At 37.5% G+C, this 23602-nt stretch overlaps 1 protein-coding gene across 8 annotated transcripts in view; it reads left to right on the plus strand.

Moving 5' to 3' along the window:
- The window catches only part of PTGER3 (prostaglandin E receptor 3), a 237919-nt gene that overhangs the window by 27335 nt on the left and 186982 nt on the right, over positions 1–23602 (plus strand). For 6 of the 8 annotated variants that reach the window (XM_043878849.1, XM_043878852.1, XM_043878856.1 and 3 more), the window contains exon 2: positions 13769–13948. In XM_043878849.1, the coding sequence (XP_043734784.1) occupies positions 13769–13948 (180 nt within the window). Of the gene's footprint in view, positions 1–13768; positions 13949–18930; positions 20034–23602 lie in introns of those variants that run through there. The other 2 variants (XM_043878850.1, XM_043878854.1) reach the window with 2 other exon arrangements.

Below are 23602 nucleotides of genomic sequence, written 5' to 3' on the forward strand. Positions count from 1 at the left end.
TCTTTTTCTCTCTCACATCCTTTTTGGACCTTTATAATGTGAACACTCCTCTGTCCATGGAATTCTCCAGGCAAGAATACTGGGGTGAGTTGCCATTCCCTTCTCCAGGGGATCTTCCCAACCCAGGGATAAAACCTAGATCTCCTGCACTGCAGGCAGATTCTTTACCATCTGAGCCACCAAGGAAGTCCAGTGTGAACATTCAGATGCTTGAGTTGTCCCATAGATCTCTTTAATTATTCTCATTTTTAAAATTCTATTTTATGTTCCGCTTGAGTGATTTCCACTGCTCTGCCTTCCAGTCCACTGATCTGTTCCTCTGTATCATCTAATCTACTACTGATGCCTTCTAGTGTATTTTTTTTATTTCAGTTATTATATTCTTCAGCTCTGTTTGATTTTTCTCTGTATTTTCTAACTCCTTGTTAAAATTCTCACTGTGTTTATCCATTCTTCTCCTGAGTTTTGTTGGACATCATTATGATCATTACCTTAAACTCTTTATTGGGTAGCTTGCTTATCTTTACTTCACTCTTTGTTTTTTTTTTCTCCTTCACTTTTTTTTTTTTTTCCTATCTTGTTCCTTTATTTGAAATATTTTCTTCCATCTCCTCATTTGGACAATTCTCTGTGTTTAATTGTAGGTATTAAGTAAGTCAGTTATATTCCCTGATCTTGGAAAAGTGGCCTTATGTATGTAGGAGACGTCTTATAGCATCCAGCAGCACACACCCCTCTGCTCACCAGAGCCATATGCTCTAGGGCCACCCTCTATGTAGGCTATTTAGGCTCTTCTGTTGTGGCAGGGTCCACTGCCATGGGTGCACTGGTAAGCAGGGCTGGCTCTGACCCAGGTGTCTACTAGTCTGCTGGTGGCAGGACCAGGTCCTGGGGCAGCTGGCTGCAGGGGTCTGAGGTTTGTGGGGAGGGGGTCAGTCAGGGCTGGTGCCAACCCACTGGTTGGGGCAGGTAAATCCCTGGATTCCAAAACGGCACTTTCTATATCTGTTTCCTTGAGGTAGAATGAGCTCCTCAGAATGACTGTCACCGTAATCTATCTCCCCAAAGGGTGTCCCAGTTGACTATTCCCTATCCAGGAAGCTCTCCGAGATCAGCAAGTGGGCCTGACCCAGGCTTCCTTCAAATATCTGCCTCTGAGCTGAGTCTTGGGGAGTATGAGATTTTGCTTGCAGTCTTTAAGAGTAGAGTCTCTGTTTCCCACGGCCCCATAGTTCTCCCATAAGCAAGCCCCGCTGGCCTTCAAAGCCAAACATCTGGATGCTCATCTTCCCAGTGCAGGATCACTGGGCTGAAGAGCCCTTTGTGAAGCTTGGACCCCTGAATCCTTGGGGAAAACATCTGCCACTGTAATCCTCCTATTTATGGGTCTTGACTATCCTGCATCTCCATCCCTCCAACTCATCTTGTTGTGGTTCCTTTTTTTTTTTTTTTTGGTTTTTTTTTTTTTTTTTTTTTTTTTGGTTCCTTCTTTATATCTTCAGTTGTGAGAAATCTTTTCTGCTAGTCTTCAGGTAGTTCTCATAGACAGTGTCTCTGCAAAAAGCTGTAATTTTGGTGTGCCTATTGGAGGATTTAAGCTCAGGGTCTTTCTACTCTACCATCTTAGTCACACCTCTGTTTTATTATAAATATTTACTTCTCCTGTTGATTTTATAGCCCAGATTTCTAGCCTCTTCCAGGTTACTGCTATAACTATGAATATTCTACTTAAAATCATGAATGATAAGATGTGCTTGTGAAGTGAAAGTCGCTCAGTCGTGTCCGACTCTTTGCGACCCCATGGACTATACAGTCCATGGAATTCTCTAGGCCAGAGTACTGGAGTGGGTAGCCTTTCCCTTCTCCAGGGGATCTTCCCAACCCAGGGATCAAACCTAGGCCTCCCTCATTGCAGGCAGATTCTTTACCAGCTGAACCACAAGGGAAGATGTGCTTAAAGTCTATTAATAGCTAAATTGAAGCTGTCATCTTGGGTAATCATAATAACAGAAAGAAAAAAAGACCAGAGTCTTAAATGAAGAATAAACATCAATGAATTCGTGCTTTGGGTGAAAACTCTAGAATCTCCTACCCACAGATGGATAGGATGAACTCTACTATTACTATTTATTCATTTGCTAATTCAAAACTATTTATAAATCTATAGTGTAATATATTCTGGCCTAGTCCTGTCCTGAGATATACATAAAAAGATAGAAATAAGTCCTACTCTTGTAACAATTTTCATCTGCTAGGAGAGACCGACAGTTAAGAAATAATGTAAAATGTGCAGGAGAGATAAAGGTAGTCAAGAATTTGGGGAGTCCATATTATGAATTATCTACCAGGCTTTTCAATAGTACATGAACTGTGAACTTCCAGATGTTCAAGCTGGATTTAGTAAAGGCAGAAGAACTAGAAATCAAATTGCCAACATCTGTTGGATCATCAAAAAAGCAAGAGAATTCCAGAAAAGCATCTACTTCTGTTTTATTGGCTACTCCAAAGCCTTTGACTGTATGGATCACCAACAAACCATGGAAAATTCTGAAAGAGATAGGAATACCAGACCCCCTGACCTGCTCCTGAGAAATCTGTATGTATGCAGTTAAAGAAGCAACAGAACTGGACATGGAATAGACTTGTTCCAAATAGGGAAAGGAGTATGTCAAGACTGTATATATTGTCACCCTGCTTATTTAACTTATATGTAGAGTAAATCATGCAAAATGCTGGGCTGGATGAAGCACAAGCTGGAATGAAGATTGCCCAGAGAAATATCAATAACCTCAGATATGTAGATGACAATACACTTATGGCAGAAAGCAAAGAAAAACTAAAGAGACTCTTTTTTTTGTTGTCATTTATTTTTATTAGTTGGAGGCTAATTACAATGTTGTAGTGATTTTTGCCATACACTGACATGAATCAGTCATGGATTTACATGTGTTCCTCATCCTGATCCCCCCTCCCACCTCCCTCCCCATCCCATCCCTCTGGGTCTTCCCAGTGCACCAGCCCTGAGCACTTGTCTCATGCATCCAACCTGGGCTGGTGATCTGTTTCACCCTTGATAGTATACTTATTTCAATGCTGTTCTCTCAGAACATCCCACCCTCGCCTTCTCCCACAGAGTCCCAAAGTCTATTCTGTACATTTGTGTCTCTTTTTCTGTTTTGCATATAGGGTTATCGTTACCATCTTTTTAAATTCCATATATATGTGTTAATATACTGTATTGGTCTTTATCTTTCTGGCTTACTTCACTCTGTATAATGGGCTCCAGTTTCATCCATCTCATTAGAACTGATTCAAATAAATTCTTTTTAATGGCTGAGTAATATTCCATGGTACATATACACTAAAGAGACTCTTGATGAAAGTAAAAGAGGAGAGTGAAAAAGTTGGCTTAAATCTCAACATTCAGAAAACTAAGATCATGGCATCTGGTCCCATCACTTCATGGCAAATAGATGGGGAAACAATGGAAACAGTGACAGACTTTATTTTTGGGGGGTCCTAAATCACTGCAAATGATGACTGCAGCCATGAAATTAAAAGATGCTGGCTCCTTGGAAGAAAAGCTATGACCAACCTGGACAGCATGTTGAAAAGGAGAGACATTACTTTGCCAACAAAGGTCCGTCTAATAAAGGCTATGGTTTTTCCAGTAGTCATGTATGGATGTGAGAGTTGGACTCGAAAGAAAGCTGAGTGCTGAAGAATTGATGCTTTTGAACTGTGGTGTTGGAGAAGACTGTTGAGAGTCCCTTGGACTGCAAGGAGATCCAACCAATCCATCCTAAAGGAAATCAGTCCTGAATATTTGTTGGAAGGACTGATGCTGAAGCTGAAACTCCGGTCCTTTGGCCACCTGATGCAAAGAACTGACTCATTTGAAAAGACCCTGATGCTGGGAAAGATTGAAGGCAGGAGGAGAAGGGGACAACAGAGGATGAGATGGTTGGATGGCATCACTGACTCAAAGGACATGAGTTTGAGTAAGCTCTGAGAGTAGGTGATGGACAGGGAAGCCTGGCATGTTACAGCCCATGGAGTCGCAAAGAGTCAGACACAACTGAGCAACTGAATTGAACTGACCAGGCTTTTGGCAGGGGAAATAACAGATAAACTGATGTTTCAAATATACACAAAAAATGAGTTGAAATTAGTTAAGTAAATAGAGGGGAGTGAGAGTTATAAGACCCAGGATCTACAGTTATAAAAGTTTAGAAGAAAGAAAACTGGCACTTTTGAAGAACTCAAAGAAGTTCAAAGTAATTGAAATATAGACGTGGGAGTAAAAATGGTGAGCATTTAGTCTACGGGGTCCTAGTTATGACGAGCCTTCAATGTCCACCTTAAAAGGTTTAGACTTTATACTCAGGGCAATGAAAAGCCGTTGAAAAAACTTTTTAAAGTGGAATAGCAGTCAATTTTTTATTTCAGGAGCATCCTTGTAAACAGCACAAAGGGGCCCAGAATGGAGTCTAACAAATCACATAATAGACAACTGTAGTAGGTTTGACAGAGATGATGGTTGTCTCACTTTGGGGTCAATGGGAGTGAAAATGAAATAAGTGATGGATTAAAAAATATTAGGAACTTATTGGGCAATTTGTGATTGAGTGTGAATAATATTACTGATGAGGTGGAATGGGAGATAAACAGCTAGAGAAGAGACACAGAGAGAGAGCAGTAAATCAAGATGAACCAGGAATAATTCTTTAGTTTCTGTCTTAGGGAACTGGGTTTACAGAGATGGGGAAGATTGGTGGAGAAGCAGCTTTGAAGAAGATAATGATTTCAGTTTGAACCTGCTGAATTTAATATAAGACATCTAGGCAGAATTGTGCTTTAGGCACCTAAATCAATCAATCTGGAGATTAGAGAAGAGGTACAGCCTATACTACATAGATGGGTTTTGAAGTCTTTGGGGTAGAAGAGTTTGCCCAATGAGTTTGTACATAGAGGCTCCTTCCCATATATATGAGATAGAACTAAAAAAAAAAAAAATGCTAACATTTTCAGGATGAATAGAGAAATAGAACCATAAAGGAGACTGCAAATGAGCACCCAGAGAGATACTGGGAAAATTAGGAAGAAAATCAGAACAAATGGCAGTTGGAATGTTTGGAAAATAGAATCCTGAATGTTAGGCAACCTGAATTTTAGAGAAGAATGTATCAAGAAAGGCTGGTGAGTGTCCAGGGCATTTCAAAACCTTGCTGGCTGGCTTGGAAACAGCCTTTCCTGAAGATTTATGGGCACTGAGGTCACATTATAGCAGGTTTAGGAATAAATTCGAAGATAAAGAGGATAGACAACTTTTTAGAGAGTTCAGCTGTAACTTCTGGAGCAGTATATGTAAAGAGATGAGAATTCCACAGAAGGTAAAATGATAATGGAAAAAAGCCAAAAGTTAAAGACAAAAGAGGAAAGAGGTAACTGAGAAAATAAGACCTCTGACATTCATGAAGGATAGGATCCAAGGCACAAATAGAGGGTTAGTCTTAGCTAGGAGATAGAGACTCTTCTGTTTGAGCAAGAGGAAAGGAGAAATGGATAGCTGCTGATGCTGATATTGGTCCTAAGAAGGTAAAAGGCACCTAAATTTTTTCTGTGATGTGAATTAGGATAGAAGATGTGTAAAATAGCCATTGTGGTGAATAAAAGTGAGAGACAGAGAGAGGGAGAAAGAGAGAGAGAGAGAGAAATGAGTTGACTAGGGAATGAGATAAGGAGATTGGGGACCAGGAATTCAAAAGGAGAGCCCAATATGCCCGTATTTACCCAGTGCCCATCCCAAGTACATGATTGTCTATTTGAATCCCTCTGTGAGGTAATGTTGTCTCACAACATAGATCTTAAAAAAGAGTGTCATTTTGACATAAAACAAAGGAAGAAGTTGTCAGGTTAGAATCTCAGTCATTAGCCTGTGTTGTATACTTACTATGGCACAGGAAGGGACTCTTGCATGCCATGGTTGTACTGTCCATGAGTCACAGAGGCCAGTAATTTACAGCCAGACATCATATTCTCTTTAGTTAACCAGAAAACATTTGTCTATTAAATGTTTTAACCCATTATAGAGTCTCAGACTGTACCTATTGTTAAATTATTATCACATCAACTACCTAAGAATTCAAGCTAAAATGACCTCATGATGGTTCTAGGTTCTAAAATTTTGCCAGTAAATTATATAATAGGCCATTGTTTATACATAAGCTTTCAACTTTTTGAATATGAATGCTTATTTTCTAAGTATGAAAATTATACATATGTTGTGGAGAATCTGGAAAGCAAAGAAAAATATAGAGAAGAAAATAGAAATGACCCTAATTTCCTACTCCAAGTTAACTACTTCTAGTATTTTTCTATATATACACACAGAGTTGTTTTTTCTCCTTTTGGATTATGTTATGTAATAAACATTTGTTTTCACTTTTAAATCTTGAACATTTCTTTGTATTGTTAATTATTCTTCAAAAACATGATTTTAAATGTTAGCATTGGGATGCATACTGATATATATTCAGCACACTGATAGATGTTCCATAATTTGAACAATGTCCTTTTATTGGTCACTTGTTTTTAATTTTCTGTTATATTTATATTGAGGAAAATATCCCTGCCCACAAAACCTAGCCCACACCTCTGATTCCTTCCTTAACCACTTAGCTGCTTTCGTCACTAATACTGTGGTTTTCTGAGTATAAGACAGTAGTCGGATAGAGTACTTGGGGTTTAAAGGAAACTATACTTTGGCACAAAAAAAAAACCTGTCTTAACTCTAAATATTTTTAGATTTAATGTTCCTTACACTTTGACAAAGACATATTGTCTAGACTTTCTCTTGACACCTGGGATACAAAAGTTTGAAATATAATAAAGTACTTCTTCTGACGTGTATTAACAAAGCTAATTCATCATCTATAATCCAAGGAATGAATATTTTTATAAAGTAGATTTTGCTTTGCTCTTTTGAGCCAGAGTTTGTATACTTGTTGCTGACATTTTTGGACTATTCTAATAGAAAGATAAAAATTTATCTAGACATAACACATGTTTCCAGTTATACTGAGCCACACCAGTTTTACAATTCATACTAGCTGAGAGGAGAGAGTAATTCCTCGGTACCAAATAATGTGGTGGCAGACTTCAAGCTTCTTTATAATTTTGAGGCCCCTCCTATATACTGATTGAATAATAATAATGCATTTTCAAATATTTTTAAGGTGCAAATTTGGAAGTTTTGGGGGTTTTTTGAAATGGCTCTATTAGGTAGAATTTTAAGGAAAGCAGACCTATAGATCATGCATTCATTTCCTTGCACTTCTCCACATAAGCCTTCCTGTTCTTTCTCTGAACATCAAAGCATTCTGTTCTGGAAGCCTATGCAATAGTACAATAGCCTGGGGCTGGGGAGAGGTATGCTGTGTAGATTGAAGGTGCCAATTATCCTTATCTCATTTTAATTTCCACAACTGCACTACTAGGTGAGAAGATGTTCAGTAAGCGTGAATGAATGATGTTTTAGAGAAGAGGAGAAATCAAGATCCGAAGTTAGGTGACTGGACCCCAAACTAGAAACAGAGCTGAGTCAGATTCATGGCAGGTCTTTAACTCTGATCTGTGTGTTTGCCTAAGTCTGCAACTTCTGTAATATCTCCCCTTAGAGCTTCATGAATCTTGTCCCTTGTCTTCTTATATTGTACACTTTCTAACTTTGCAGTTTTCCTCTCTCCTCAATTTCCCAAAAATCACATCTGGAGTTTTCCTACAGAAAAGTTTTGTCTTTTGTTGTACACCTTTTACCTTTTGGTTTCTTTTTCTTTCTTTTTTTTCTCCAAATTAAACCCTTATTCATTTTCCAGCTTTGCCCCAGAATTCATCAGAAAAAATTTAGCTATAGAAGAGTATGTAAGAGACCATCCAGTCAAGCCCCAGGGTTTAATATTAAGTTTAATAAAGCACAGAGAGTAAGTGACATGTCTAAAGTCATAAATGCTGGCAGAGCCAGGGTAAGATTTGCTTTTTCTGATTCTTGGCTCATTGTTGTTTTGAAACATTTAATAAAATTGCATAATAGTGAAGATGAAATAATGTCATTTCTAGTAACTTTTCTTAATGTGTGTGAACTGTTTATTTCCAAGTTTTGAGATTAGATAAGGCTTCTGAAACAGAGTCTAGAATGCTAAGATGATTTGGCAACCTGAGAACAGGGTTGTAATCAGACCAGAAAGACTACAGTTATTTCTTAAATCTACAGTGAAGCTTCCTCCCATGAAAGTCCTTCAAATTATGTAATTAAGTGGTTCAAAGGGCCCAGGCTGGTTTGAGTGTATTATAACATAGCACATTTATCACACTGTACCGGGAGTTTCCAGTAAAGCAGGTTTATTCTCCTGTAGCCTGACAACAGAGAATTACAGAAAACAAAGCAGCATAGATGAAACTGGCTGTAAGGAAAGTTCTTTTACACACTTATATTAGGAATAATCTGGAAATCATAAAAACCACATAATAGAGCATAAGGGAAAAATAAAAGTTTTATTCCCTCCCCACAAGTTAATTTTTCTGGATTTTCTTATGTATCATCTTCAATAGATACATGTAGTCTATAACCCAAGGCATTTTTGAACCAAGAAATAAAGTACTGAAGGTTTTTAAATGTGTGTTTAAAAATCCTACTGCTGTAAAATGAAATCCAAATGCAGAATATTAAAAACGGTCTTCCAGGGACCCTCTGGAGATTCAGTGGTTAGGATTCTATGCTTTCCCTGCTGGGGCTGATTCAATCTCTGGTAGGGAGCTAAGATACTGCAAGCCATGCAGCGTGGTTAAAAAAAAAAAAAAAAAAAAAAACACCAAAAAACCCAAAGAACAGTTTTCCTTTTAGTGTTAGTGTTTTGTACATTTTAAAGATCATTCTCACTGGGGAAGGGACAAATCTTGTTTTTTTCTTTAGGATGAAGAAAAGTAATTGCCCTTGACACTAGCCAGGGATGGAGAATTTAGGGGTTACTAATGTGGGTGTGTCCGTTCTTATCATGGTACAAAAAGAACTGTCTCTTCCTGCTGATAACCAGGAAGAGGAGAGGCAAGAGGCCTGCCTGGGAGAGTCATATGAAGCCTGGGGAAGATTCAGGCAGAAAAGTAACTGCTCCTTTCAACCAGAGATGGTCTCACAGCTCTCTTGACCAGATTGTTATATGAGGTCATTTTGAAGGAGCAATTGTGTAGTGTGTTTCCTAAAAAATTAGCTTCCATGGGGGCCAAGCATCCTGTTTTTTGTTTGTCCCTTGTCCCTGGTAGAATGGGACTAATAGGAATAATTAATCTACCAGAAATCTACATCTTGATGTCAGAGTTTTTCTCCTGAAGTCTGATCATTTAAAAAATATTTGCAAAAATTGTAATCTCTGTTTAGCTCCGTAAATAGAAGGAAGTCTAATATAGGACACCTATAGGACACCAAGGTGTCCACAGGGCTGGATTCCCTGCTGGAAGCTCTGAAGGAGCATCGAAGACTCGTTTCCTTGCTATTTTCACGGATGCTAACTTGCATTTGGGCTTCCCTGGTGGCTCAGTGGTAAAGTGAGAGTGCAGGAGATGTGGGTTCGATCCCTGGGTCGGGAAGATCCCCTGGAGAAGGAAATAGCAACCCACTCCAGTATTCTTGCCTGGGAAATCCCATGGACAGAGGAGCCTGGCGGGTTACAGGCTATGGGGTCACAAAGAATCAGACACAACTGAGCGACTAAATAACAACTTGCATTTATGTTCACAATTAGACAAGAAATTAGGAGTTCTATTTCCATCCCTGCTGCCATTTGGAAATAGTAATATCACACTCACTGCCTCTAATTCCAATTATCTTCATACTGCACATGTCATGAATTCTGGGAAAAGCTAGAGTGTCTCTCCCCATGTGCCAGGTATTGCTTCCAGGGCTTGGTTTCATAATTTCATAATCACTGCATTGTCAATAGGAAATTATGGGAAATTACAGTAGACTAACCAATGTTAGGCATATGAAACCTGTATTAGCCTAATGAAATAATTTTAAATTATTAGCCTCATAAAAATTAATTTTAGAATAATCAAGGAAGACTATAAAATCATTGAAATTCCATCTTAATAAGTAATTTTGTGAATTTTCCTGATTATACAAAGTGGGAGAAATTCAATATTTTATTTTGTAAAAGAAAATGAAGATGTAACTTATGTGAGTTCTTAAATCGTTTTAGATGAGGTTCAGAACACTTCCTGAAAAGTAGTAAATGGCCAAACATATTTAATTATTGAATCCATCTCCCTCTGACCACAGCTGGAAAGGTTCTCAGATTTTAAGGACCCATGTGGTTACATTGAACCTACCCAGATAATTCAGGATAATCTCCCCATCTTGAGGCCCTAAACATTAATCACATGTGGGAGATAGTGTTCAATTCACAGGGCTATGAGTCAGCATCAGAAGATACTAATTAGATTATTCACTTTAAAATAAATTTGGTTATAATAATTCATATTTATTAATGAAGGGAATAATTCATTTCCTTTAAACAAAAGACTTTCCTAAATTGTTTGAAATGTTTTTATGCAGATAAAAATGTTTAAATAATTGAATAATTATTTAATAGTAATAATTCCATTGCCTTCCACAAATCAAAATACATATTTTACATTTAATTGTAATAACAATATAACTTTATATACATACTATCTTACATTCTTTTTTTTTCACTTAACTCAATACATATATATAATTATGCAACCACCTGTATTTTATTAAGCTTTATTCCTGATACTAGAGATTTAAATGTTTGCAGTTTCTTACTAGATTTTTCTTTATTGACCATTCACTTTTTGTCCAATTGATTTTTCCTTTTATTGAATAAATCCCTTGGAGAAATTTCTTTGAAAGAAGTGACAGACTATATGTCTACACATTTTTCTCTTCTTTTTGTTTATAAAGCCATAATTTTGTTCAGATAGTAGGTGTAAATTGGTCAAGGACTGAAGCAAGCCACAGAGAATGGTTTTGTCTTATAAGCTAGTGGACCCCAGCCTTTTTGGCAGCAGGGACCAGTTTTGTGGAAGACAGTTTTCCACTGCTGGGCCAGGGGTAGGGGGTGTGGAGGGGGCGGATGGGGGACATGGAGAGGGTTGGGGAAATGAATGGTGCAGGCGATAATGCGAGTGTGGGGAACTGCGAGTGTGGGGAGCTCAGGGGAGGGGCAGGTGAAGCTTGGCTCCCTTGCCCACCACCCACCTCCTGCTGTGCAGTCTGGTTCCTAAAAGGCCATGGACTGGTACTGGTCCATGATCTGGGGATTGAAAAGCGAAAGTCGCACAGTCACGTCCAACTCTTTGCGATCTCATGGACTATAGCCTGCCAGGCTCCTCTGTCCATGGAATTCTCCAGGCAAGAGTACTGGAGTGGGTTGCCAGTTAGGGACCCATATTATAAGCAAAACCTGGACATTTCCATTCCCTTTGCGAGTGATTGTTTTAAGAATTAACCTGTGACTCAACTCTGTCCCTGGTAGGGCTTCCCTGGTAGCTCAGATGATAAAGAATCTGCCTGCAATGCAAGAGACCTGGGTTCAACCCCTGGAACAGGAAGATCCCCTGGAGAAGCAAATGGCTGCCTAGGCCAGTATTCTTGCCTGGAGAATTCCACAGAGAATTCCACAGAGGAGCCTGGCGGGCTACAGTCCATAGGATTGCCAAGAGTCGGACACGACTGAGCGACTACCACACACACAACTCTGTTCAGTAAGACCGAGTTGACATTTGTATAGCTGGTGAGGATTTGACAGAGCTGGGATCTAGGGTGCCGAATTTGTGTCATGCTGACATCTGTTTGTGCTATTGGGGTCTCTGTTATTACTATAAATCAGATGAGAGGAAGTGCTAAACTGAGACTGGAAAAAGAGCAAACCGCATTGCAGAGGATGAGGCAAAAGAAGCTTTCACAGGTGACCCTAATGTGTTGAGTCAGGGTGACTGTAAGAATGTAAGTGCCATTGCTCTGGATAGTAGGTTTGTGGGTGTTTAGGATGCTCTGGGATGTTTCAAACCCTTCAATTTGGGTTATATGACCTGAGGACAGACCATCCAAATAAATGTTGGTCTTAAGCGACACTTTGAGTTCAGTCGAAATATAGTGTGAACAACAAATACTTGCCACATATATAATTTTAAAATTCTAAATTTTAAATTTTGTAATATTTTACAAAATGTTTTTAAAAAGTAACAAGAAACAAATGATGCAAAGTTTAATAATGTATTTTAACACACTATGTAAAAATATTATCATTTCATTATATAATCATTACATTTCTCAACGTCTCAATTTTCTTCAGCCACATTTGAAGTGCTTAATAGCCATGCATGTCTAGAAAGACCAATTTAGGAGCTGGTAATAAAGTCAGCACCTTTCTTTGCTTGCAAGTGTGAGCCTGTTTTGGGGTTGTTCCTGCTTTTTTATTGCTGTTATGAACAATGCGGTAATGAACAGTCATGCACACAGCCTGTGGTGCAGGAATTCAGGCCAGTGCATTCTTGGGAGTGGGGCTTCTGCAAGGTAACAGGTGAGACAGAGCTTGATTGTCTTCCGAGGTGGCTGCTCCAGCTCACGCTCTTGGTACTGTTGTGTGCAAGTCTGTATTGCTCCCCATCCTCACTAACATTTGGAAAAGTCATGCTTCATTTTTTTCAAACTAGTGAATATAAAATGGTTTCTTACTTTGTCATAACATTCATTTCTCTGATGGACTAACGAGCTTGAATATCTTTTCTGATGTGTATGAATCTACACTTTTTTTCTCTCCTATGGAAATCACAAATATTTATTCATTCAAATATAAATATATTATGTATATTATAGATGTCATATATTAATATATTCATGTATGTGTCACATATTCATTCACAAATGTTTATTGAACACTACCTGCTAATTATTAGTCTAGGTACTGGGAATGAACTAGTGGGGGAAAAGGTATTGGCCCAGATCCTACCTTCATGAAGTTTACATTCTGGTGTGTGTGCAGTGACTGGGTAGAGACCCAGAAGGGTAAAATGCTATCTTTCATATGTTAGTGAACCTGGGTTTAAGTCTGACTCAGCTATTTTATATCATTAAAGCTTGGTTTCCACAATTATAAAAATGAGATGGCAGTAGTATTTATCTTCTATTATTTATTAAAAGCATATGAAGAACTTGACACAGTGTCAGGCAAATTGTAAGGATTCAGAAAATGCTAATGACAATAATAATAATACTAATAATATGCAACTGCTATTTTCCCCTTTCTTGTGTCTATCTTTTCTTAGGTAGTCTTTTTTTTTTTTCCAGTTACAGCTACCAAAGTTTAAGATTACATATGTTTTGGGTTTGTTTAAGTGTTGACCCATTAGGGTATCAACCTACTGGTATTTTCTGCAACAAGACAGATGACTCTGGCTAATTTTGAGATGTGTTATTTTCCAACTTCTAAAATCCAAAGGACCAAGAGCCAGAGAATATGTACTTTAAAAAAATCTGCCTCGTGTTGAATAGGCAAAAATGTGGGAAAATCCAGAGGAATATCTTATATAATTCAGGGCTGTGTTCTGTGAGTATAAATGTTGCTTGAATTAATCATTTTAATCCAACAACCAACTTATTGTAAACTAACCATGTGCAAAGTACCATGTGGGGAGATGCATATGACTTTATTATTCTTTGGAGTAATAATATGTTCCTTTTTCTTAGATAATGATGTTGAACATGATCTTCAATCACACATCAGTTGAGCACTGCAAGACAAACACAGAAAATCAGGATGAGTGCAACTTCTTCTTAATAGCTGTTCGCCTGGCTTCACTGAACCAGATCTTGGATCCCTGGGTTTATCTGCTGCTAAGAAAGATCCTTCTTCAAAAGTTTTGCCAGGTAGCAAATGCTGTCTCCAGCTACTTTAATAATGGACCTAAAGTGCCGACTATCTCACTATCCAATGAAATAACACAGACAGGAGCATGAAAGAGAACACTTAATCAACTTGCATGTTCACAGCTTTTGGCAAAAAATAGCCCTAAATCTTACTGTGAATTTAGGCATCTCTGGCATGCTGCTATTTATGCATTGAAGCAAAATTTTTGATATAAGGCCTAAACGGTCTCAGAAGCATAAATATTAATAATCCCCTATGTGCCAAAAGTATTGAAACACAAGCAAAGAAAAATAGATTAATATCAGTCTAGTGTTTTGGGGTCTCTTCCATATATAGCTGAATGTGTGATTATTTATTAGGTGAAAGCACTTCTTTTGTTTTATAAATGATCTTGGTCTGTAGTGGGGGCCGGATAGGGATAGTTAATATTCTAATATACTGAGTACATGGGGAATTCAACACACAGATATTTGAAGACAAGGCAACAGTTTATTTTTGCTCAAAGGCCTTGGTCTTCTGCTTTCTCTTTTACTCTCTTTCTTTCTGTGTCACTTTCATTCCCCTTAAATTTTTTTTTAAAATTTGATTTAGGATGAAAAAATGTATAACATAGTCACAGTATTCATTGATACTGATGTTATTTAAATGTCATTCAATATGCAAATTTGCTGCTAACCTTACAGAGTCTGTTTTGGTTGGGTTGGTAATTAGGTTTATTCATTATCTGAATGAGTCAATTAATTCCATTTATTTCAAACATGACAATTTGTGAACATCCAAATTGTTAAATGTTCTTCCTTTAGATTACATTTTTAATTCCTACAAGCCTGGAGAAGATTCATGAAACTGTGCTTGGGAGTCAGTGAAGTGATTTTTTTCAAAATTCTATTTAAGGACTGATTGAGCCCTAAATATAGGTACTTAAGCTAATTATTTTCCCTGATTTTTCCACCCAAAGTATTCTCTTCAGTCTTTTGTGTATTTAAATACTAACTCCTATTCTAAGACCAGTAAATATTTTAAAGCTTCCATAAAGACTTTCCATAGTTTAGCCTATTTATAGGATAAGGAAATTATAATATTGATACCTCACAGCACTTTCTCTGCCCTCTCTTAAAAGTTTCTATCTAAATATTTATTATTAAAATGTATCTCCTTATGTGCACAAACCTTGACAGCCAAGCTTGATATCTTTTTGGCACAAGCAGGTCACTACATTAAATTTTGAGAATTACACTTAAAAAAATAAAAGCAACTCCCCAATAAACATAACAATCTTTCGAATCAGACCTACATAAAATGTTCTTTGTACTCTTTAGAGCACTTGTTTTGCAAACTTACTGTTTCTCATTCAGAGTTTAACTTGCTTTTTCCTTTATTGTTTTCCCAGTTTTAAGAAACTTGAAATTTATACTCCTTTATAGTAGCTACCTTTTTGTGTGTGTATTCAGTAGGCATCGGGGGAAGAATTAATTTTAAGAGGTGAAAAATGTCTATTAGATTAATATGTTTACCAGGCTAAGTCAATTAGGAGGAATCAATTTAAATGATCATGTCAAATTGAGTGAGAAGGCAAAATCTGCTGAGAGTGCTTATGTACCTCATGGTGGTTCCACTACTCTAGGTTTTGGGGAAAAAATGATGACAAATAACCTATGCTAAAAGGACATTTAAAAATTTCTCTATACCATGGAATTGAATTATCCCACAAGTCACCTTGTGGAGGATGAGACAAAACTACATACTTTAAAAAAAAGTGTACTTAAATGATCTTATAATGACAAGGCCTTAGGTCCTAGGTTTAGACACATACACATAGCATAGATTCGAGTAGTGTGAGCTTGAATGGGTTATTTCTTCCAGCACCTTGCACTAGGAATATAGAAAGTGGTCAATGACTATTTGTTCAGTGAATGAATGAATAATTATCTGCCAAAACCAGGTGCACATCAGTGGGGTCCCACTATATGGTTGAAGTGCTTCATGACTTTATAGACCATTGAGCTGATAAAGTGAATGAACTCTGCTTGTTTAATTACAGAAATACAAATTTATCTTCAAATGTTGAGTATCATATTGCTTCATGACAAAGTAAATCATTTGTACTAATAATTTAAGAAACTACTACTCCCAAGTGGTAATTGAGATGACAGTCAAAGAAATATCACTTTTCATCAGACCACAGAAATTCATAAAAAGACAAAACAACCTGAAACTCATGCTTAACTATGGAATAGTTTCCTGCCCAGGGATATATGGTAGCTGTGGTTGATGGCAGTTTCTGAACAAGCTTGAAAAGGAAGTGGAAAGGAAGAATTATGTAAACACCATGTGACGTGTTAGTACATGAAAAACCTGGTAAGAAATGTTAGTCCTAAATGATATTGACCTTTGGATGATAGTTGAGGTTAGATTTCAGGATGTTCAGAAGCTCTCAATGTGGTAAGGAAGTAAACATCTAAAGTCACTGCAGAAGAGTATATCGGTTTCCAAATTTAAGTTCCTTAGTCTTTAAGTTTACTCGAGTATACTTAGTTTTGGGCAGGACAAAAATGCATGCATAAATTATGACAATCCCAAAACTTCTCAATACTGGTTTAAAAAAATGGAGGCCTAGGAAACCAAATAAAAAGAAGTAAATGCAATGTAAAAATAGATGTAATATTGACTGTTGTAGATTTTACAAAGCTAATTTTCCACACAGTGAATTTATTCAGCTATGTTGTATCACAGAAGAGAATGATGACATGTCAACCAATAACAGTTTACTTTTCAAATGAAATAAGTATGGTAGATATCTTTAAAATATTTTAAATTGAAGAAATTAAATGTGTTATCCCAGGATTTAGCAAATCTGCCTAAGCTGTATACCAAGTCATTTTAAGCAAACATAAGCATTTAATCATGCCGGATTCAAATGATTGCCAATTTAAAGCCACACATATATACTGAACACTTATTTATTATATAAAAGACCTCTTGACCATGTTATGGAACAAAATTTTAGAAGCTCATGTAAAAGTTGACTGTAAAAGACCCTGAAAACACACTGGCATTGAGTAATAGACAAACTAAAAACTCTGACAAAACACTATCTTAATAAGGTGGACAATCTGTGGCAATATTCTTAAATTTTCAAGAATTAAGCCTTTTATTTAATACTTTATATGTTTTTGTTGGTTTTGACCCCAGGTTAGTGATATGTTTTCAGTCTTCCCCATGTTGATAATCCTAGCCCTTTTGTATTGGGATCAGCTAAGAAAATAGAAAATAGTCAGCTAAGAAAATAGAAAAATCTCATTCTTTGAAATTTTAAACACATATATTGCCCATTTATTTTCATACTTAATTCCGAAAGCTTCTTTTGAAATATGCAGGTTACTAGAAGGTGAGTGACGCAGAGAGACTGTAGAGTATTTATTACTACAAACATATTAAAAGTTTATTGCGGACTAACTGAAGTTTCCTTGATTTACCTCTGTAAAAAGTTTAGGGCATCAAGCATGCCATATCTTCACAACTACTTGTTTATTGCTGTCTTTGTGATTGTGTATGTCTGAAATCTGCTAAAGCTGAGGTCTAAATAAGTGAACAGAATTGTTCTATGAATGAGATTATATCACTTTTTTAAATAAAGAGTATTTAATACTGTGGCTATATTGATAGAACTGTTTTCTGAGTTGCAATACAATGTTAATAAGAGGTGACATACGTCTATGATGTTTCATAATGGAGGTTATGATATAGTCTATTTACAAAATTTGAATATCAAACTAAAACTCACATGCACATTTGTTAAGAAGGTGCTATCAGTTCAAAACTCTAAGACAACTAACAGGTAGTGATTACACATGAACCACGAAACAGAGAATTATGGCAAATTTAAAAATTAGAACTCCATTATACTGGTATCATGTATATGGATACTAATTACATGTGAAAGTTCCTTACCCCTGGATTACTCTCACCCAAAAGGTTTCAATTTTATAATGATTCTTGTTGTAGCTATTAAGTAAAATCTTTCACATGCCTTCCCTGAATGCCTTTTTTGAATTGAGTCCACCTTGAATAAAACTAAAGAAAGTAAAAAGAGCAGTACAGGGTGACTTTGTTCTCACAATGACAAATGGAAAACTGAAACTATGCACATCTGTGAAAGACTTCAGCACTTCTAGAAGTAAGGTGGTTTTTTTGCCCCAAAGGAGGTCAACAATTAGTTTTTAAATCAAATGGAATTATATCTTCAAAACATGCTGCTTAACATTTTCTTTCTCACTCTTCTCTACTCTTTACTCTTTTAAATAATGAAAGAGCAAAGAATTTTAATTTTCTGGAGTCTCTATTTTATAAATCTTGAGTGAGGATTCTATTTAAAGGCTTGCCATTTATACAAGTTGAGTTGTAAACCATTATATTATGATATCACAAGCCTACTACATTCTGGTTCTTTAGAAATGCAGTTCAATCAGGTATATACCATATTTGCTCATATATAGATTACACATTTTTTTATTGAGAATGAAAATTATTCTATTTTCAGAAATTTTACATCAATTTGTTTTAGATCATAAACAACTCATATATCTACTGAAATGCTTATTTCTTCTTTTGAAAAAAGACTGTTTCCCTGGCTCCCTTGCCTCCAGCCTGTTTATCCATTTTCTCATGGAGAGAAAGTAACAAAAATATTTACTATTGGTGAAGCTGGGATTGTTTTTAAGAGAGAGAATGGTTTCACATTTCTAATGTGCTAATGTACTAATCGATGAAACAGATCTGAGTCTGTTTTTTAATATCTGCTTTAATGAAATAATTTTATTATGGGAGTAAATATAAGAAGGAGAGAGATTAACATCAGGTACAATTAGGCTTTTCAGGCTTATCAAGCATTTTAGAGATGATAGCACTTCTAAAATTTTTTGATCAGCTCTTAAATTCCTTTGTCAGTTGCTTTACTTTTTTTTCTTCTTCTTTTTTTTTGGCCTCACCCCGCAGCATGTGGGATCCTAGTTCCCCGACCAGGGATCGAACCCGGGTCCCCTGCATTGGAAGCACGGAGTCTTAACTACTGGACCACCAGGGAAGTCCCTGTCAGTTGCTTTAGAATTAGAATAGTTTGGCTTTTTTAATTAAAGTGAACCAGATATCTAGCCAAAAGCTTGCCAATCATCAGACTTTAATATGAAAATAGTTTATTTCTATGGTTTTCAATTTCTGTAGAAATCAAAGCTGTAATGTTTAGCAGGAGAAAATGCATATGACTTACTGATGGACTTCAGTATTCTTTCAGCTTTTGAAAGGACACTCCTATGGAATAGACATGGAGGGTGGGACAGAGAACAAAGACAAAGAGATGAAAGAAAACCTATATATTTCCAACTTGTCAAGATTCTTCATCCTTTTAGGCCATTTCACAGAAGCAAGGAGAGGAAGGGGCCACATTTGTCTTCATACACTTGAACATCAGTAGGACAAAGTGAGGAGTGGCCAGTGTTCTTTTCTGTAAAAGCAAATGTTTAATTCACTCAAGTCATCACTGACTGCCAAACTCTTTTTCTTCCCAGGCCTCCTATATATAGATAGAATATTTTACTTTCTCCCTCTTCTTTAACAAAACAATTTTGTACAGATGGCATAAAGTTGAACATTTCTCTAAGGAAGCAAATTAAAAATATGCACTGATGATATTAATCTGCTTACAACAAATGAATATATTATTTTCAAAATGTATATAAGTAAGAATTGAAATCATTGACACTTTAATAAATGATGTAAAGCTCAGTATAAAAATTGTATGTTTCTCCACCTCTCCTATTCAGCATTCCATCCCAGTGGGTTCAATGGGAAGGTAAACTTTCGTCACCTTTATGTAAAATTTTTCTAGGAGTTATGTTAAGTATATCTAAACATATCTTCCAGTATGTTTGAAAGGGTAGTCTTCAATATTGTGGAGACACAAATAAAAGACTGAAAAGTACATCAGAATTTTGATGCCATTTAAGTCATAGGTAGTCTGTGTATTTAACAAATGTATGTTATTTATGTTGTGTTTGTCAATGGAAAATAAAGTTGAATGTTCTGAAATGGCCCTGTCTTTCTTTCCTGATGCCAACTCATGTCAGGAATATTCTACTGATAATTGCATTAAGTATTTTGCTGAAATCCTATTAGATTTGCTTTATCAAAATAACAGCACAATATAATGCAATCAGTTCAGTTTAGTCACTCAGTCGTATCCAACTCTTTGTAACCCCATGAACTGCAGCACTTCAGGCTTCCCTGTCCATCACTAACTCCTAGAGTTTACTCAAACTCACGTCCATTGAGTCGGTGATGCCATCCAACCATCTCATCGTTTGTCGTCCTCTACTCATCCTGCCTTCAATCTTTCCCAGCATCAGGGTCTTTGCAAATGGGTCAGTTCTTTGCATCAGGTGGCCAAAGTATTGGAGTTTCAGCTTTAGCATCAGTCCTTCCAGTGAACACCCAGGACTGATCTCCTTTGAGATGGACTGGTTGGATCTCCTTGCAGTCCAAGGGACTCTCAAGAGTCTTCTCCAACACCACATTTCAAAAGCATCAATTCTTTGGTGCTCAGCTTTCTTTATAGTCCAGCTCTCACATCCATACATGACTACTGGAAAAACCATAGCCTTGACTAGATGGACCTTTGTTGGCAAAGTAATGACTCTGCTTTATAATATGCTGTCTAGGTTGGTCGTAACTTTCCTTTGAAGGAGCAAGCATCTTTTAATTTCATGGCTGCAATCACCATCTGCAGTGATTTTGGAGCCCAAGAAAATAAAGTCTGCCACTGTTTCCACTGTCTCCCCATCTATTTGCCATGAAGTGAAAGGACCAGATGCCATGATTTTAGTTTTCTGAATGTTGAGCTTTAAGCCAACTTTTTCACTCTCCTCTTTCACTTTCATCAAGAGGCTCTTTAGTTCTTCTTCACTTTCTGCCATAAGGGTGGTGTCATCTGCATATCTGAGGTTGTTGATATTTCTCCCGGCAATCTTGATTCCAGTTTGTGCTTCATCCAGCCTGGCATTTCTCATGATGTACTCTGCATATAAGTTAAATAAGCAGGGTGACAATATATAGCCTTGACATACTCATTTTCCTATTTGGAACCAGTCTGTTTTTCCATGTCTGGTTCTAACTATTGCTTCTTGACCTGGATACAGATTTCTCAGGAGGCAGGTCAGGTGGTCTGGTATTCCCATCTCTTTCAGAATTTTCCACAGTTTATTGTGATCCACACAGTCAAAGGCTTTGGAGGTGCCAATAAAGCAGAAGTAGGTGTTTTTCTGGAACTCTCTTGCTTTTTCTATGACCCAACGGATGTTGGCAATTTGATCTCTGGTTCCTCTGCCTTTTCTGAATCCAGCAAGTTCTCGGTTTCACATACTATTGAAGCCTTGCTTGGAGAATTTGGAGCAATACTTTACTAGCATGTGAGATGAATGCAATTGTATGGTAGTTTGAACATTCTTTGGCACTGCCTTTCTTTGGGATTGGAATGAAAACTGACCTTTTCCAGTCCTGTGGCCAGTTTTCCAAATTTACTGACATATTGAGTGCAGCACTTTCACAGCATCATCTTTTAGGATGAAATAGCTCAACTGGAATTCCATCACCTCCACTAGCTTTGTTCGTAGTGGTGCTTCCTAAGGCCCACTTGACTTCACATTGCAGGATGTCTGGCTCTAGGTGAGTGATCACACCATCATGGATATCTGTGTCATTAAGATCTTTTTTGTATAGTTCTTCTGTGTATTCTTGCCATCTCTTCTTAATATCTTCTGTTTCTGTTAGGTCCATACTGTTTCTGTCCTTTATTGTGCCCACCTTTGCATCAAATGTTCCCTTGGTATCTCTAATTTGATGCCTATTCATGTTATAATCCAATTTTTTTTTTTGCTTTTAGTGCAAAAGCATATTTATAAATTATCCTAAATTTAATTCTCCCACTTGTGGATTTGCATATATTCTATAGGCAGCCAACAAAAGAACTCTCCTTGCTCATAGTCAGCTCCTTTAGTAGATTTGTACATGGGTACTGGTGTGAGCTGACTACTAGTTGAGATGAGTGTTGGGCTACCTCACTACCCTGTTCATGTGTTCATTAAGCTCACTCTACTTTTTCCTCCTTTGGTGAAGGAAGAACTTCCATAGAACACAGGCTGCAAAACCAGGCTTATTAAAAGTAGCATGTCAACCTTGCACTCTTTCCTCTAAGAAAAGGCGTTTAGGGAGATCTCTGACGTAAGCCCCCAACATGATCTCTACAGTCTTTGTCTTGTGGCATTTGAGGTAAACATCATTACAGCTATCTTCTGGTAGGCCAAGAATTTCCACTAAAATGCTGATGAACCTACATGCCAGGAATGAGATATTGCTCAGTTTCACGTCCTTGGAGGGCAGGCAGTCAGACGTCCTTAGATATTTGGCTGTGCTGGGTCTACAGTTGCAGCATGCAGAATCATTAGCTGCGGCATGTGAGCTCTTAGTTGTGGATGTGGGATCTAGTTTCCCAGCCAGGGATTGAACCCAGGGTCCCTGCATTGGGAATGGAGAGTCTTAGCCACTGGATCACCAGGGCAATCCCTAAAACAGTCTTGAGTAAACCTATTTTGGAGGTAGGTACTCAGAGTCTAAGCCAGTCCTCCAGCCTTGTTCTTTTCTTCCACATATATTTACTGTGTACCTATAATGTGCTAAGCATTCTAGTAAGCGCGAAGACACAAGGATTTTAAAATAAACAAACATAGCTTTCAGTGAATTTGTAATCTAGTAGGGGAATAGGAAGTAATTTGAACAGAGCTGCTATTGGGGTAAGCCTATAAGTACTATGTGGGGAAGGTGATGATGAAATAGGAAATAGTTTCGTGTAGGAGGTGACACTTAATTTGCATTTGGGTTCCTATGTAGCTCAGTCGATAAAGCATCTGCCTGCAATGCGAGAGACTGGGTTCAATTGCTGATGTCAGGAAGTTCCCTTGGAGAAGGAAATGGCAACCCACTCCAGTATTCTTGCCTGGAGAATCCCATGGACAGAGGAGCCTGGCATGCTATAGTTCAAGGGATCGCAAGAGTCAGACATGACTTAGTGCTATGTTTTTTGTTTTTTTTTTGAGAAAGGAGTTGGTGTTAACCAGGAAGGCGGAGGCACATTTTAGAATATTTTTTCACTGCACTCTGCCCAAAGCAGTACAATTTGCAAGGCATTCAAACTGATTAAATTCTAGTGGCCCAGTAAAAAATGTGGTTCTGAATAGTGCATGCCTCTGTGATCTTGCAGAGTGGGGAAAAAGTCTTAGGACAGGATTTCTGAATCTTGAAACTATTGACCCAGTGGGGCAGAGAATTCTTTGTTGGGGGTGCAGTATCCTGTACACTGTAAGCTGTTTAGCAGCTACTTATTGGATGCCAGTAATATCGCCCTTGTTGTGGTAATCAAAAATGTCCCCAGATATTGCCAAATGCACCATAGAGGACATATTGGCTCTAGTTGACAGTCTCTGCCTTAGGGCAAGGGCCATGGTCACCAAGAGGAGGCTTTGTGTATGAGGGTTTGCAGGACAAGGTCATCTGTGGGATCTTGGTCCAGACAGGCACCATTCTGGCTTTTCCCAAGGAAGCAAGCA

The sequence above is a fragment of the Cervus elaphus genome, chromosome 20, assembly GCF_910594005.1.
Source record: "Cervus elaphus chromosome 20, mCerEla1.1, whole genome shotgun sequence".
In the NCBI taxonomy this organism is placed as follows: domain Eukaryota; kingdom Metazoa; phylum Chordata; class Mammalia; order Artiodactyla; family Cervidae; genus Cervus; species Cervus elaphus.